This window comes from Podarcis filfolensis (assembly GCF_964270895.1).
Source record: "Podarcis filfolensis genome assembly, chromosome: 4".
Classification (NCBI taxonomy): domain Eukaryota; kingdom Metazoa; phylum Chordata; class Lepidosauria; order Squamata; family Lacertidae; genus Podarcis; species Podarcis filfolensis.
This window is the reverse complement of record NC_139607.1, coordinates 94,429,842-94,445,651: the sequence shown is the minus strand read 5'-3', so window position 1 is coordinate 94,445,651 and position 15,810 is coordinate 94,429,842. Positions and strand designations below refer to the sequence as shown.

At 46.2% G+C, this 15,810-nt stretch overlaps 1 protein-coding gene across 2 annotated transcripts in view; it reads right to left on the bottom strand.

Moving 5' to 3' along the window:
* Window positions 1–9,364: 9,364 nt before the first annotated feature.
* Window positions 9,365–15,810, bottom strand: part of NARS2 (asparaginyl-tRNA synthetase 2, mitochondrial) — a 41,815-nt gene continuing 35,369 nt past the window's right edge. For both annotated transcript variants that reach the window (XM_083609970.1, XM_083609971.1), the window contains exons 11-15: window positions 13,182–13,248; window positions 12,934–13,071; window positions 11,916–12,013; window positions 11,433–11,459; window positions 9,365–9,818 (exon numbers count right to left, since the gene is read on the bottom strand). In XM_083609970.1, coding sequence (XP_083466096.1) covers window positions 9,674–9,818; window positions 11,433–11,459; window positions 11,916–12,013; window positions 12,934–13,071; window positions 13,182–13,248 — 475 coding nt within the window. In that variant the 3' untranslated portion in view covers window positions 9,365–9,673. The remainder of the gene's footprint in view (window positions 9,819–11,432; window positions 11,460–11,915; window positions 12,014–12,933; window positions 13,072–13,181; window positions 13,249–15,810) is intronic.

Sequence of the window (15,810 nt, the reverse complement as noted above, 5' to 3'; positions counted from 1 at the left end):
AAAAATATTGAGAAGAATAATTGCTGCCGAAACACAGATTCAAGCAGGTGGTTAAATAATAATATATAATAGTATATAATGTAATATATAATATAATAATTATACTGCCCTATACCCATGGGTTTCAGGCAGTAAGTGGGGAATATATTTCTTATGCAATCTTAACCCCGCCTTTCCATATCACACTGATGGCCAATAACACCTTGGAGGCACCCCAGAAATGTTTGCTTCTTCCTTCTGAAAGGCCGCAATTTGAAACTGTGGAACTCACTGCCACCTGATGGACTTCAAAAGCGGATTAGAAACATTTTCACCGAGGGCTAGGCTATCAAGGGCTACTATAGAACATACTATCACCTGGATCACAGGCTGCGTGTCTCTGATTACCAATTGTTTGGGCAAGAACAGCCAAAGAAGGCTAATGTATTTGTGTCTTCCTTGCCGGCTTTCCGGAGGCATCTGCCTGGGCCATGTGATAAAAACGATGCAGGATTAGAGGCCTTTAGTCAGATCCAGCAATTCTCCTCTGATGCCCTTATGACAGCAGCTGCCCCCCAGGTTTTTTTTAGATAAACGCATTTCTTGCTCCAGAAAACCCAGACACAATATACCCACTATAGGATTAATTTGTGTTATTATTAGAAGTTCCAGGCAGCCGTGCTGGGCAAACATCGCATTCGACTCCACCCACCCCCAAATTAAAGAGAAACCCTCCTCTCCTGGCTCCTTCACTCAACAACCACTGCCCTAAAAGGGGCCAGAGATTCATCACAGAATTGTAGAATTGGAAGGGATCCCAAGGGTCATCTAGTCCAACCCCCTGCATTGCATGAATCAGTTTAGACCAGTGTTCGTCAACTTGGTGCCCTCCAGCCGTTTTGGACTACAACTCCCATCAGCGTGTGCTGCCTGGTGCTGATGGGATTTGTAGTCCGAAACAGCTCACCAGGTCGGCGAAGTCTGATTTAGGCACTGAAGAAAGTACACAGAAGGGGGTGAGAAAGAGATTTAGAAGCCTTTTATGGATTGCCATGTCATCTTGTTGTAGGAAATACGGATAGAGAACAGGCGTTCATCCCTTTATCTTTAAATTTAACAAATGCTTAATGCCCCTTAACGCAAAAAGAACCTCACGAACAGCTTTCACCTTTCTCATTCATTCATCCTTTATTGGCAATAATAGCAGCTTTACTTAATATAAAACATTCATAAGAAAATGCCGGTAAAACCCGGAGACTTAAAAACACACACAAAGTAGGTACGTTAAAGCTATCAAAATGGAGATAAAACAATATAAAAAAATTCCTTCCAGTAGCACCTTAGAGACCAGCTAAGATAGTTACTGTGGTACCTCGGGTTAAGTACTTAATTCGTTCTGGAGGTCCGTTCTTAACCTGAAACTGTTCTGCTAGATCCATTTTCTGTGCGCATAGACGGGCAAATGGTTCGGAGCGCTCCGATACCCTCTTTCGGAGAGACTTAAAACAGGTTTTCCCCTGAAGTTTCATTGTACGTAACAGAACTTAACTGTGTTTTCAGCACGCCTAAATGTTTCGCTTTGGAGCGCACCTTAAAAAACCAAGCCTCCTCTTTTCATGCTGAGCGGCCGGCTCCAGGACGCTGGAGGCAAGGACCCTGCTGCAGAAATAATAAGGGGTCTTTGACTGCCCCCTTCCAATGACCGCCAGACTGCTACACAAATGCAAGAACACCTCGCTAACCCACACACCCAGCTGCAAAAAAACTCGTCCAGGTATCTACAGAGGAAGTCGCGACACCTTCCCAAAAGTCACCCACTTCTCCATTCCTGCCAAGTCATTTCTTGAGGCTTGGTTGACCGCGCACATTGCTCAAACCGGTATTTTTCAAGAAATACAATTCCCAGATCTTCTTCGTGTGAAAAGGGGAGCTGCGATCAGGTTAGGTGCCGCACCCCGGACCATTCCAAACCCTCTGTCTGTCAAGCGTCTGGGTGTGGGAACCTCATTTTGCACAGACTCTGTACAAATTTCGCCCGATGTGCAAATCAAACTCATGACCCTGGGGTTAAGCGTCTCACGCTCTACCAACTGAGCTGGCCCAGCTACCAAAGAACATGCCAGCAGTAGCTTATATCCATCCAAGCTGCTTAAAGCAGCACAGAAAGCACAGAATCACCTTTCAAATACAGCAAAGATACTGATTTTGCAATTTTGAAAAACAATAATAATGACTTGTGCCACCTATTGGACCCGGGCTGCCACTGCACAAATAACATTTACCCTCTATATAAAGATACAGTGGTACCTCGGGTTACATACGCTTCAGGTTACATACGCTTCAGGTTACAGACTCCGCTAACCCAGAAATAGTGCTTCAGGTTAAGAACTTTACCTCAGGATGAGAACAGAAATCGTGCGCCGGTGGCGCAGCGGCAGCAGGAAGCCCCATTAGCTAAAGTGGTGCTTCAGGTTAAGAACAGTTTCAGGTTAAGAACGGACCTCCGGAACGAATTAAGTACTTAACCCGAGGTACCACTGTACTGATATTTAAGTAGAGCTGTGTGCATTTCATTATAAATACAGAGGAACTTCGGCTGTCAAACGTAATCTGTTCCAGAAGACCGTTCGACTTTCGAAACGTTTGACAACCGAGGTGCAAAGCGCTGTCAGCAATTCCAACGGTGAAAATCGAAAAACACGAAGCGGTAGCCGTTGGACTTCCGAGTCGCGTTCGAAAACGGAAGCAGTGACTTCCGGGTTTTCAGTGTTCGGGTTCCGAAACGTTCAGCTTCCGAGATGCTGGGAAACATAGATTCCACTGTATGCTGAAGCAAAACAACTACCACCATCCCTCAAGGTGGTTCAGCTTCCCAAAAGCCGGCAAGTATGCATGCATTAAAAAGAGCAAGTTTCTAGCCCTCATTGATGCCAATGTATGATTGACATTTTTCAGGGTGGCTGGATAAGGTCTGCATAGCTCCTCGCCCCTTACTCTCAGAAACAGGACAAAACTATGTACACACATGCAAAAGGCAGAATAAATGGGATTGCTTCTATCTGCTCAATTTATGCTGGTGGCAAAACTGAGGTGTTTTATTTTTTTCAGTTGAGAATTTTAGGGAATGTTTAGGGACGCTTTTAATGTCTGATGCATTACTGTATTTTAATTTTTTGCTGGAAGCCACCCAGAGTGGCTGGGGAAGCCCAGCCAGATGGGAGGGGGAATAAATAAATTATTATTATTATTATTATTATTATTATTATTATTACTACTACTACTACTACTACTATTATTATTATTTGTGTTACCTTTGTGAAGAAGTTCAATTTGTTCCCATTCTGAAAACACAGAACACGCGTATGGCTTTGGTGTTGACTAGCAGTGCCAACCAAACCTTCAAAATTGCAAAGGAAATTGTGTTTTCCTTCCCCTCTGTCTTCCTATCTGCCCCATCACCTGCCCCCCAACTCCTGCCCTGTGATACAACAATCTGGAGCCCTCTTTCCTATGACAGACAAGGGAGGCTCACACACAGAAGAAATAAATAGCCTACCACTGTATTATCTGCCTTGTTCCTAGTATTGTTGTTTTTTTAAAGATATGCGTGGTATTCAATGAAGTTTTACCAAACCTTGAAATTGATGAGCAGAACTCAAGTTAGGCCCATTCATTTTAATGTGTCTACTCTGAGTAAACAGTAGTTGAATACCACCCAACAAATATGCAGAATAGGAACCTTGCCAGAGTTGGGCCTGTGACAGATGCAATGACTAGAGTCACAGTCTAGGACTGGGGAGACCCACTCAGACATGAATCTCACTGGGCTCATCCTCTCTCTTTCAACCTAACCTACCTCAAATATAATAAAATAATAATAATAATAATAATAATAATAATAATAATAATAATAATAATTTATTATTTATACCCCACCCACCTGGCTAAGTTTCCCCAACCACTCTGGGCGGCTCCAAATTGAGTGTTAAAAACAATACAGCATCAAAGCATACCCTCCAACATTTCACCAGTGAAAACAGGGACGTCCTATTCCATAATAAGAATAATTTTATTATATATACCCTGCCCACCTGACTGGGTTGCCCCAGCCACACCAGGCGGCTTCCAACACATATAAAAACATAGTAAAACAACAAACATTTAAAACTTCCCTGTACAGGGCTGCCTTCGGGTGTCTTCTAAAGGTTGTATAGTTAGTTATTTTCCAACATTTCTCTGATGAAAATAGAGATGTCCTAAGGAAATCAGCCCTGGGTGCTCACTGGAAGGACAGATCCTGAAGCTGAGGCTCCAAGACTTTGGCCACCTCATGAGAAGAGAAGACTCCCTGGAAAAGACCCTGATGTTGGGAAAGATGGAGGGCACAAGGAGAAGGGGACGACAGAGGACGAGATGGTTGGACAGCGTTCCCGAAGCTACCAGCATGAGTTTGACCAAACTGCGGGAGTCAGTGGAAGACAGGAGTGCCTGGCGTGCTCTGGTCCAGGGGGTCACGAAGAGTCGGACACGACTAAACGACTAAACAACAAGAAAAAGCAGAACATTCTGGGATCAAATCAGAAACTGGGATGGCTTCTGTCAATCTGGGACAGGGATACTTGAAAAGGGTTGTTGTGAAGATAAACAAGGAAACCTGTATGCTGCTCTTTGTTTGGAGGAAGGAGGGAAATAAATATTGTACCTATGCAAAGAACCTTTGGCTAAATTGGAGAATCACTCCCCTCCCAGCAGCTCCTTCCACACGCCCAGTCAGAATATTGGCATGCTTTGCCAATGACAGCGAACTTACATTTGGCATTTGTTCCTCATCGGGAAAGAATGGATCGAAATATTGCACAAGCGTTCTAACAGGGCAAGCCAAGACTGCAGGTTTTCCAAGCGTGGAACTCTCCTTTCTCCTTGCTGCACTGCGAAAGGGCAGGCCTTGCCTGCCAAAAAATAAAACAACTTAATTAAAAGTTCCACAAACGCTCCCTTACATCAAGACGTCATTATCGCCATCATGCACATGGGGAAACTGAGGGAGAGGCCTCTTAAGCAACTGCCCCAAATTTCCACAGCATTTCAACGACCGGTAGAGAAGAGTTAAGGCCTAGGAGTCATCTTTTAATTGATCGCGTCAGGATTGTCTACGAGTCAAAACAAAACATACCAGTCTATCATGGCAAGATGTCACCGATAAGCTCTAGAATTCCGGAACCACCTGCCAACTACTTAAAAAAGAAATTACGTCAAGATCTGCCAGTATCTTTTCCCCCTTCTATACAGAATGGGAATGCATAGGGGAATACATGAAGAAATATGGTGTTAAAGCAGAACTCTTAATAGGCAATTGTTAAGCGTGTAAGGACAAAAGAAGTAATTATAATTTAACAGTTTTCATGTTATTCTATTTTCTTAAAGAAACTAGAAAAAAATATTATGATGGGAAGATCTCACACAGGTCAAAGGAAGCAGTGGAGAGGAGGGGTTAGGTAGAATTTGGGAAATAAAATAATATATGGGACAGCAAAGGATATAATAGATTCTTATAGGATAGTAATATACTGTAACCAGAATAGAAGTTCAAAGGGAAGTAAATGTATTCTTTAGTATTTTCATTATTGTAATGGTTATTATTATTTCTTATAGATAGAAGGCAATGTTAATTCAGGCTTCTTCGTTTTGCTGTTTGTATAATTTTCTTAAGTCAATTTAAAAAAAGATATTCCAGTATCTAAAGGGCTGTCACATGGAGGATGGAGAAAGCTTGCTTTCTGCTGCTCCGGAGGGTAGTACTTGGGCCCAGGGATTTATGTTTCAAGAAAGGAGATTCTGAATGAACATCAGGAAGAACTTTCTGGCGTTAAGAGCTGGTGGACTCTCCTTCCTTGGGTGTGGCAGCTAGACTGGTGACTGGGAGCGGCCGCAGAGACCACTTTACCAACTGCACTGGCTCCCAGTGGAGTACAGGGTCAGGTTTAAGGTGCTGGTTTTGACCTTTAAAGCCCTATGCGGCCTAGGACCCACTTAGCTACGGGACCGCCTCTCCTGGTATGCCCCACAGAGGACCTTAAGGTCCACAGATGACAACACTTTGGAGGTCCCAAGTCGCAAGGTGGTCAGATTGGTCTCAACTATGGCCAGGGCCTTTTCTGTACTAGCCCCAACTTGGTGGAACGCTCTGTCACAAGAGACTAGGGCCCTGCGGGACTTGGCATCTTTCCGCAGGGCCTGCAAAACAGAGCTGTTCCACCTGGCCTTAGGTTTGGACTCAGTCTGACCCTTATGTTTATCTCCCCTTATGCTTTTGATCTATGGGCTTTTAAAATGAGGCTGCATTTTAAATTGCATTTTAACTCCCCACCACCCATTATGTTGTTACTGTAATTTTACTGGTGTTCGTTGCCCTGAGCCCTGCTCTGGCTGGGAAGGGCGGGGTATAAATAAAATTTATTATTATTATTATTATTATTATTATTATTATTATTATTATTATTATTACAACTACTACTACACTGGTCCTGAAAGACCTACACTGACTCCCAGTATGTTTCCGAGCACAATTCAAAGTGTTGGTGCTGACCTTTAAAGCCCTAAATGGCCTCGGCCCAGTAGACCTGAAGGAGCGTCTCCACCCCATCGTTCAGCCCGGACACTGAGATCCAACGCCGAGGGCCTTCTGGCGGTTTCCTCACTGCGAGAAGGGAGGTTAAAGGGAACCAGGCAGAGGGCCTTCTCGGTGGTGGCGCCCGCCCTGTGTCACCTCCCACCAGATGCCAAGGAAATAAACAACTATCTGACTTTTAGAAGACATCTGAAGGCAGCCTTGTTTAGGGAAGTTTTTAATGACTGACGTTTTAATGTATTTTTAATCTTTCGTTGGAAGCCGCCCAGAGTGGCTGGGGAAACCCAGCCAGATGAGCATGGTATAAATAATAAATTATTATTATTATAATATTATTATTGGAGGTTTTTAAGGAGAGGTTGGATGGCCATCTGTCATGTATGATCTAGTTGGGATTCCTACATTGCAGGAGGTTGGACTAGATGATTCTCAGGTTCCCTTCCAATGACTCTAGTCTGAAAGTCCTGAGATACAAAATTATATGATGTGAAGTTAGTTCAGAGTGGTGGGAATTTCAGGTCCAGGGGCCGGATGTGGCTCCCTAGGTCTCTCTATCAGGCCCTTGGAAGTCCTCCAGGTCACATGCCCTCTTCCCCAGGCCACACTCTCTTAAGTGGCCCTTCTTCACCCCACAAATGCTTTTGTCCAGCTGGCAACACTGATAATGCCTCTCTGCATGTCCAAACAGAGGAAAGAGGATGCAGAAACTAACCTGCTGTAAAGATGGGGAAAATTACATACAAGCTCCCCCCATATTTTGCCTTAAAGGTAAAGGGACCCCTGACCATTAGGTCCAGTCGTGGCCGACTCTGGGGTTGCGGCGCTCATCTCACTTTATTGGCCGAGGGAGCCGGCATAAAGCTTCCGGGTCATGTGGCCAGCATGACTAAGCCGCTTCTGGCAAACCAGAGAAGCACGGAAATGCCGTTTACCTTCCTGCTGGAGTGGTACCTATTTATCTACTTGCACTTTGACATGCTTTGGAACTGCTAGGTTGGGAGGAGCAGGGACCGAGCAGCGGGAGCTCATCCCGTCATGGGGATTCAAACCGCCGACCTTCTGATCAGCAAGTCCTAGGCTCTGTGGTTTAACCCACAGCGCCACCCGTGTCCCATATTTTGCCTTACCTTTACCTTTAAGAATGAAGCAGAGGTTTGGGAGAACAGCTGGCTCAACCCTTTCTGGTTCTTATCCAATCAGGGTAGTTATTTCAGTTTATGCAGCAGTTCAGTTTCCCTAACTAATTCCCCCATAGAATTCTTGAGATAAGTCAGAGACGCTCTTGCAGGCAACGCCGCGACTTTCAGAGGGGCGCCAAGCAGCAAAACGGAAGCAGGGCCTTCTCTGCGGTGGTGCTCTGCTGCCGAGCTGGATTCGGAGGAAATTCCTTCTGGCCAAACACTTTTTACCCAAGGAAGCATATCGCAAATTTTGCAGCGGCGCATAGGGACTGTGCAGCTCAGCCCTTGCACAACCTGGACCCTCCACATGTTTGCTTATTCTATGGGTAGGTAAACTAAGGCCCGGGGGCCGGATCCGGCCCAATTGCCTTCTAAATCCAGCCTGGGAATCAGTGTGTTTTTACATGAGTAGAATGTGCCCTTTTATTTAAAAATGCATCTCTGTGTTATTTGCGGGGCATAGGAATTTGTTCCTCCCCCCCCCTCCAAAATATAGTCCAGCCCCCCACAAGGTCTGAGGGGCAGTGGACCAGCCCTCTGCGGAAAAAGTTTGCTGACCCCTGGTTATTCACTTCAACAATTTATATGCCATTTAACTCTGTTGCCTCTAAGCGGCGTGCGGGGAACTCCCCACTTACACAGAGTCAGCACACAGACAACCGCAGGCGCATGTGCTATTTTGGGCACTGAAAGGGGGCAGGGGAGGACCAGACTTGCGAGTGTCCCACTGACGTATGGGGTGGCCAGGAACAGAGCCCCCGCATTAAGGGGCAAGATCCTCCTGTACCATAAAAAGAGAAGAATTAAAGATAAATTCAGCTAAAACTAACTGCAAAACCAGAAGAGAAAGAACACTGGTCTTGAAATGCCTGCTGAGATAAAAAGCTCTTCACTAGGCGCCAGAATTATGAGAATTTTGAATTATGGTGCTGGAGGAGACTCTTGAGAGTCCCATGGACTGCAAGAAGATCAAACCGATCCATTCTGAAGGAAATCAGCCCTGAGTGCTCACTGGAAGAACAGATCCTGAAGCTGAGGCTCCAATACTTTGGCCACCTCATGAGAAGAGAAGACTCCCTGGAAAAGACCCTGATGTTGGGAAAGATGGAGGGCACAAGGAGAAGGGGACGAGAGGACGAGATGGTTGGACAGTGTTCTCGAAGCTACCAGCATGAGTTTGACCAAACTGCGGGAGGCAGTGGAAGACAGGAGTGCCTGGCGTGCTCTGGTCCAGGGGGTCACGAAGAGTCGGACACGACTAAACGACTAAACAACAGGCGCCAGAAGGGGAACTAGTACAATATCAGCACAGAATTGGACACAGTCCCTGGTGAATACGAGTAGTACGCCCAAGGCACAGGGGACCACTAATAGTGGTTTGTCTCCCAGCTGCCACTGACCGCAGCCAGCCTAGCAAATGGTCAGGGAAGATGGGAGTTGGAGCCCAACAAATTCTGGAAGGCACCATGTTTGGGGAATGGCTGGCATCTCTCTTGCAACCTTCACAGTGTGTTGCTTCTTATCTCTCCTTGTTGAGAGCTTCGCGGTCCGCCAAAACGCTTCTCGCAGATGAACAGACACCTGGCGAAAGTTTAATTTTGTTCGTTCTAGTTATGGCCAAAGACAAGACAATTGTTCTCTACCCTTCCCGAAAACAGTCATTGAATGCTACAATGCAATGTGCTCTGCGGATTTAAAAACAATGCAATAATACAAAACTATCCTCAGCTTCAAATGTCATTGGTGCAATGTTTACCATAGTATTATTCAATGCTAAAAAAAGGGCGTTGTCTCTATATTCTTCCAGACAACATTGTAGTTTTGTCGTCAGGACAGCAGGGCATGGATCCGTAAAAACGAGCGATGGCCGCATCTTCGGGAAAGGCTACAAAACGCACGAGTGCGAAAACCGTGGGAAGGGGATGACGTCTTTGATGTTCTCAACGCCCAAGATGCAGCGGAGGTAGCGCTCAAATCCCATTCCAAATCCACCATGAGGGGTTGATCCGAATCGACGCAGGTCTATGTACCTGGAACGCAAGGCGGCAAATCAGTTATGTTTACCAATACTTGGTTTGATCCAGCAGGCCTCTATTTAGGTCCCAGGAACTGAGGAAGTTGTCTTATTCAGAGTCAAAGAATTGGTCTGTCTAGTTCAGCACTGTTTGCCCTGACCGGGAGCTGCTCTCCAGGGTTGCCTCCCAGTCATACCTGGAGATGTTAGAAATTGAGCTCAAGGTTGTCTACACTGACTGACAGCAGCTGTCTGGGCTTTCAAGTAGGGGAGATTCTCAGCCCCGTCTGAAGATGTCAAATACAGTTACTGACAAAAACAAGCAATCACTTTCCCCCTCTAAAATCGTTCCAAAGGTTTGTTTCTGCCCAACTTACTTACTTTAAGATAGATGTAGAATGGTAAAGGTAAAGGACCCCTGGACGGCTGGTGTTTGTCCACAGACAGCTTTCTGGGTCATGTTGCCAGCAGGACTAAACCGCTTCTGGCGCAATGGGACACCGTGACGGAAACCAGAGCGCACGGAAACACCGTTTGTCTTCCCGCCGGAGTGGTACCTATTTATCTATTTGCACTGGTGTGCTTTCGAACTGCTAGGTTGGCAGAAGCTGGGACAGAGCAATGGGAGCTCATCCCGCTGCTGGGATTCGAGCCACCGACCTTCTGATCGGCAGGCCCAAGAGGCTCAGTGGTTTAGACCACAGCGCCACCCGCTGAGGTAGAATGACAGCTGTCACTCACTTTGTCAGGCAGGTCAGGGGGTGCCAGGGGGAAGAATGCAGAGGAACATCATTCAACAGTGGAACGGTCTCCATCAGGAGGTTGTGGACTCTCCTTCCTTGGAGGTTTTTAAGCAGAGGTTGGATGGCCATCTGCCATGGATGCTTTAGTTGAGATTCCTACATTTCAGAGGGTTAGACTAGAGGACCCTCAGAGTCCCTTCCAATTTTACAGTTCTATGGTCCTATGTCCCAACTGATACATTTAGCAGGTATGATGGGCCATCGCAAATCTGTGATCCACCACAAGACTGAAAAAGGATTTGTTCTCCCCTCCAGCAGTTGGTGGGGACGCGGGTAGTGCTGTGGTCTAAACCACAGAGCCTAGGACTTGCTGATCAGAAGGTCGGCGGTTCGAATCCCCGTGACGGGGTGAGCTCCCGTTGCTCGGTCCCTGCTCCTGCCAACCTAGCAGTTCGAAAGCACGTCAAAGTGCAAGTAGATAAATAGGTACCGCTCCGGCGGGAAGGTAAACGGTGTTTCTGTGCGCTGCTCTGGTTTCACCAGAAGCGGCTTAGTCATGCTGGCCACATGATCTGGAAGCTGTACGCCGGCTCCCTCGGCCTATAGAGCGAGATGAGCGCGCAACCCCAGAGTTGTCTGCGACTGGACCTAATGGTCAGGTGTACCTTTACCTTTTTACCAGCAGTTGGTGGCTGCAAAGGTTTGGAATCATGGAACTGCAGTATAAGAAGGGACCCCAAGGGTCATCCAGCCCACCCCCTGCAATGCAGGAATCACAGCTCAAAAACCTTGGACAGGTGTGCCATCCAAAGGAGGAGGACCAGATCCACCTGGGCAATGCTCTGAACACAGCCGTAGACTGACAAACAATACCTGGCCGTCCTTACCATTGGTAGGTGTCTTCAAGCCCCTGCCTGTGGAGCCAAGGGGAAAACATCATGAAAGCAACCTACAAAAGGCCTTACATTATGGAAAACAGCTTTTGTGAGAATGTGCGTCAAAAAGAAACGATAGTGGACACAGGAGATTTTCGTAGGTGGGCGTTAAGATGAACAGAAAAGCAGGCACTTAAGACAACAAGGTGATGCATGGCAGTGAATTTCTGTCCCCCTCCCCAGCCCAAACACATTTGTGAGAAAGGAGCTGCAACAGTAATTTTTTTAATTTTTTTTTTTGCATTTCTGCGTATTGGACAGATTGCACCGATGAGTCTGGCATGTCAAGGAACACATCCCCTAAGAAGCATCTGTTCTGTCTGAACAAGTGGCCGGCCTCTCCCCTTTAATCACTGGCGTCCTCAACAGACCCTCCTTGACCAACTGTCCAACAGCTCCCCACAGTAAGCCAGAAGCAGAAATCCTCTCCCTCACCTCTGTAGGCGGGACTGGAGGAAATCAGGTCGGTCTTCCCTCAGGCTGCCTCCGCAAAGTTCCCCGACTGCTGGTACAAGGAGGTCAACTGCCGCCACCTTTAAAGGAAAAGGGAATAAAGGAATAAATCACTCTCTGAATTGCGTTATCCAAGATGGCGTTAGCCAGAGCGTATTTTAATGCCGAAACAGGACCATTTTATTGTGCTTTTTAATTACGGGTGTTTAAAAGTCGTGCAATCAGGTTTTGTACGCTGTAAATCACTGACAAACCCAGTTTGTCTCTGTGTATGTATGATTATGCATGTACATATAATTAATCACTTGCATTAGTTAGTCCCTTTATACAAAAAAATAGTCTCAAAGTGACTTAGCAACAAGATAAATGCAAAACAGGTGAAATCAATTAAAAGCCAATTAAAGCAAACAACCCAACGGCAGCAAACAATGTGAATTCCTAAAATGCTCACCCTTCTGATTGAATTGCTGGATAAATCCTGTTCCATCCCACTGAAGTATGACAACGTGGTGTCGTTCGGATGCGGCTGACTGACAGCTCCCATCACCCCTGACCTCTGGCCCTGCTGGCAAAGGCTGATGGGAGTTGGAGTCCAAAAACACTAGCTACCCCTGGCCTAAGCAGTAAGCAGGGATACTAAATCAAAGTAATTACACAGCAAACAGAAGCTTTGGGAGTTCTGCGTGGTGCCCTAGGCAATCCTCCCCTTTCCTGGGAGATCATGGGTTGCAGCCAACGTTTGTCCTACTCAGAGTAGACCCACTGGGATTAATGGACATGACCAACTTAGGTACATTTGTTTCAACGGCTCTGTTTCGAGTTGGGCACTCTTTTAAATCCTCACCCACCACACACAAACATTCCCCCAAGATTAGGGGCATTTGAAGAGCAGTGCTGGACCGGACTGCTTCATTCCAGAAACTATATGAAGAAAGCAAGATGCAAAAGGGCAATATCCTGCACTGCCTAGGCCCTAGGCATTTTGAATTGGAACTCTTACTGTATGTTGGGCTCCATCTTCATTGTCCCGCATATAGAACGGCTTCAGGTCGTACGGATAGTTGAACACAAATACGGGAATCTCGCCACAGTGTTGGACCAGGTATCGCTCATGTTCAGTCTGAAGATCACGACCCCACTGAAAAAAGAGAGCGGAAAAGAAAAATATTAATACTCAGGCCTCGGTATTCATTTAGTTTTTCAAAGAAACCCTCCCTCACAGACACACACACACGCGACAACACTCACCTCTGGTTTGTAAATGAATTCTTGGCGAGCTCGCTTTAAAACCTCTATCGCTTCCGTGTAGGACATCCTAGAAGGTGGGAGAGAACCTGTCAAGAACTTGAGCTGATTTATTCTGGCACACATTTATTTGTAGCCTGCCTTTTAGGACAGGGGAACTCCTTGCTGCAAGGCTACACCTGAGGCTCAGGTGGCCTCAGTGGCCCGGAGTGCCTTCCATCAGCTTCAGCTGGTGGCCCAGCTATGCCTCACCTGGACAGGGATAGCCCAACTACTGCTGTCTATTCTCTGGTAACTGCAAGGTTAGATTACTGCAATGCATTCTACTATGGGCTGCCTCCGAAGACAGTTCGGAAACTTCAGCTGGTGCAGAATTAAGCAGCCAGGTTGCTGAACAGAGCAAGGCGGTTTGAGCATATTACACCGATCCTGGTTCGACTGCACTGGTTACCAATTAGTTTCCGGGCCCTATTCAAATTGCTGGTTTTGACCTATAAAGCCTTAAACAGCTCAGGACCATAGTACCTCAAGGACTCCTACCCAGACCCCGAGATCATCTTGAGGTCCTCCTTTGTGTGGTCCTCCTTCTTGAGAGGTCCGGAGGGTGGCAACACGAGAACAGGGCCTTCTCTGCAGTGGCTCCCCATCTGTGGAATGCTCTCCCCAGGGAAGTTCGCCTGGCGCCTTCATTATACACCTTTAGGCACCAGGCAAAAACGTTCCTTTTTAACCAGGCCTTTGGTTGAACTGACTTACATCCTATGCCCTTTTAAAATGTGTTGGGGGCTATTGGGTTGTTTTTATTTTTATTAGGTATTCTGTGGTTTTATATTTTCATTTTATTCAGGGAACCGCCCCTGAGACCCCTGGGTATAGGGCGGTATACAAATTCAATCAATCAATCAATCAATCGACCAACCAACTAACTTTACTCTTTACCTAGGCCTTTGGCCATTAAATAATCCATTGCTCATGAAAATGTGTTTGTGTGTGGGGCTGCTATTATGATGATTAAGCTCTGTATCATGTTTTTATTATTATGCTGTGTAAATTATGTTTTTATTGTTGTACACTGCCCTGCCATAATAATAATAACGGGGGGGGGGGACGTGCTACTTTCTGTGCTGTTTGAAAGCAAGGCTGTTTAAAAGCCCTTTTGCAAAGAGCTCCACACTGCTCTCTGAACCTCTGGTTGCAAAAGTGATTTCAAACAGCTCAGTGCTTGGGCCCACCTGCCAAATTTGGCCCGTCAGGGGTGGGGAGATAAAAGACCTGGCCTGCTGGTGAGAAAAGGTTCCCACACCCCTGTTTCAGAACAGGTGATCCCCTAACATGCTCATTTGGGGAGGGAACACAGCTCAGTGACTTTACGTGTGGAAGCTCAAAGGTTCCATCTTTGGCACCTTTAGTTAAAAGGAGCAAGTAACAGGGAATGGGAAAAAACCTCCCTCTTAAGACCCTGAGGAGCTGCTTTCAGTCGGAATAGGGAATGCTGCACTAGTAATAATAATAATAATAATAATAATAATAATAATAATAATAATAAAAATTATTAGTCATACCAATCTGGCTGAGTTTACCCAGCCACTCTGGGCGGCTCCCAATCAAGTATTAAAAACAATACAGCATTAAATATTAAAAACTTCCCTAAACAGGGCTGCCTTCAGATGTCTTTTAAAAATAAGATAGCTGCTTGTTTCCTTGACATCTGAAGGGAGGGTGTTCCACAGGGCGGGCGCCACCACCGAGAAGGCCCTCTGTCTGGTTCCCTGTAACCTCACAGGAAGGGAACCACCAGAAGGCCCTTGGTGCTGGACCTTAGTGTCCGGGCTGAACGATGGGGGTGGAGACGCTCCTTCAGGTATACTGGGCTGAGGCCGTTTAGGGTCTCAACAAGAAAGGAGTATAGCTCATTGGAAGAGCAGCTGCTTTTCCAGCTTTATTTCATCATCATCATCATCATCATGAGCTCCCAGCTTCATTCCGCAGTAGCACCTCCAAGTAGCTAAGTGGACTAGGATTTCTTGACAGCTAACCACAGCGCATGTTAAATTCTGCTGCCCTGGGAAGACTGTAGCTTCGCTCCGCGGGAAGCCACAAACAGGCAGTTTGGAAAAGGAAAAAACCCACAGCCAACTGAGCCAAATACGACACACTTAAAATGAAAGCAGCATGGTCTGCGGGCTTGATGTCACAGCCAGAGCAAATTTCGGGCCAGAGGAACGATTACCGTTCATTTCTGCACTTGTCGGCACAGAGAATGCGTCTCTTACAGCTTACAACATAATACACGCAAGGGCTTATGATGAATTCCCTGGCAGCTTTTTAATTCATTTATTTTTTTAAAAGAAAAATCACTCGGGGGAGACAATTTCAACTGGAAAAGTGATGGGAGGGTTAAACTGCCCCCCAGCTGCTATTTCTCTGCTCTAAATCATCCCATTCTGAGGCAGAAACAAAATAAAAAAATTCCTTCCAGTCACACCTTAGAGACCAACTAAATTTGTTATTGGTATGAGCTTTCGTGTGCATGCACACTTCTTCAGATACAGTGGTACCTCGAGTTAAGAACTTAATTCGTTCTGGAGGTCCGTTCTTAACCCTCGTAGAAAAGCCAGCAGAAGCTGCACAC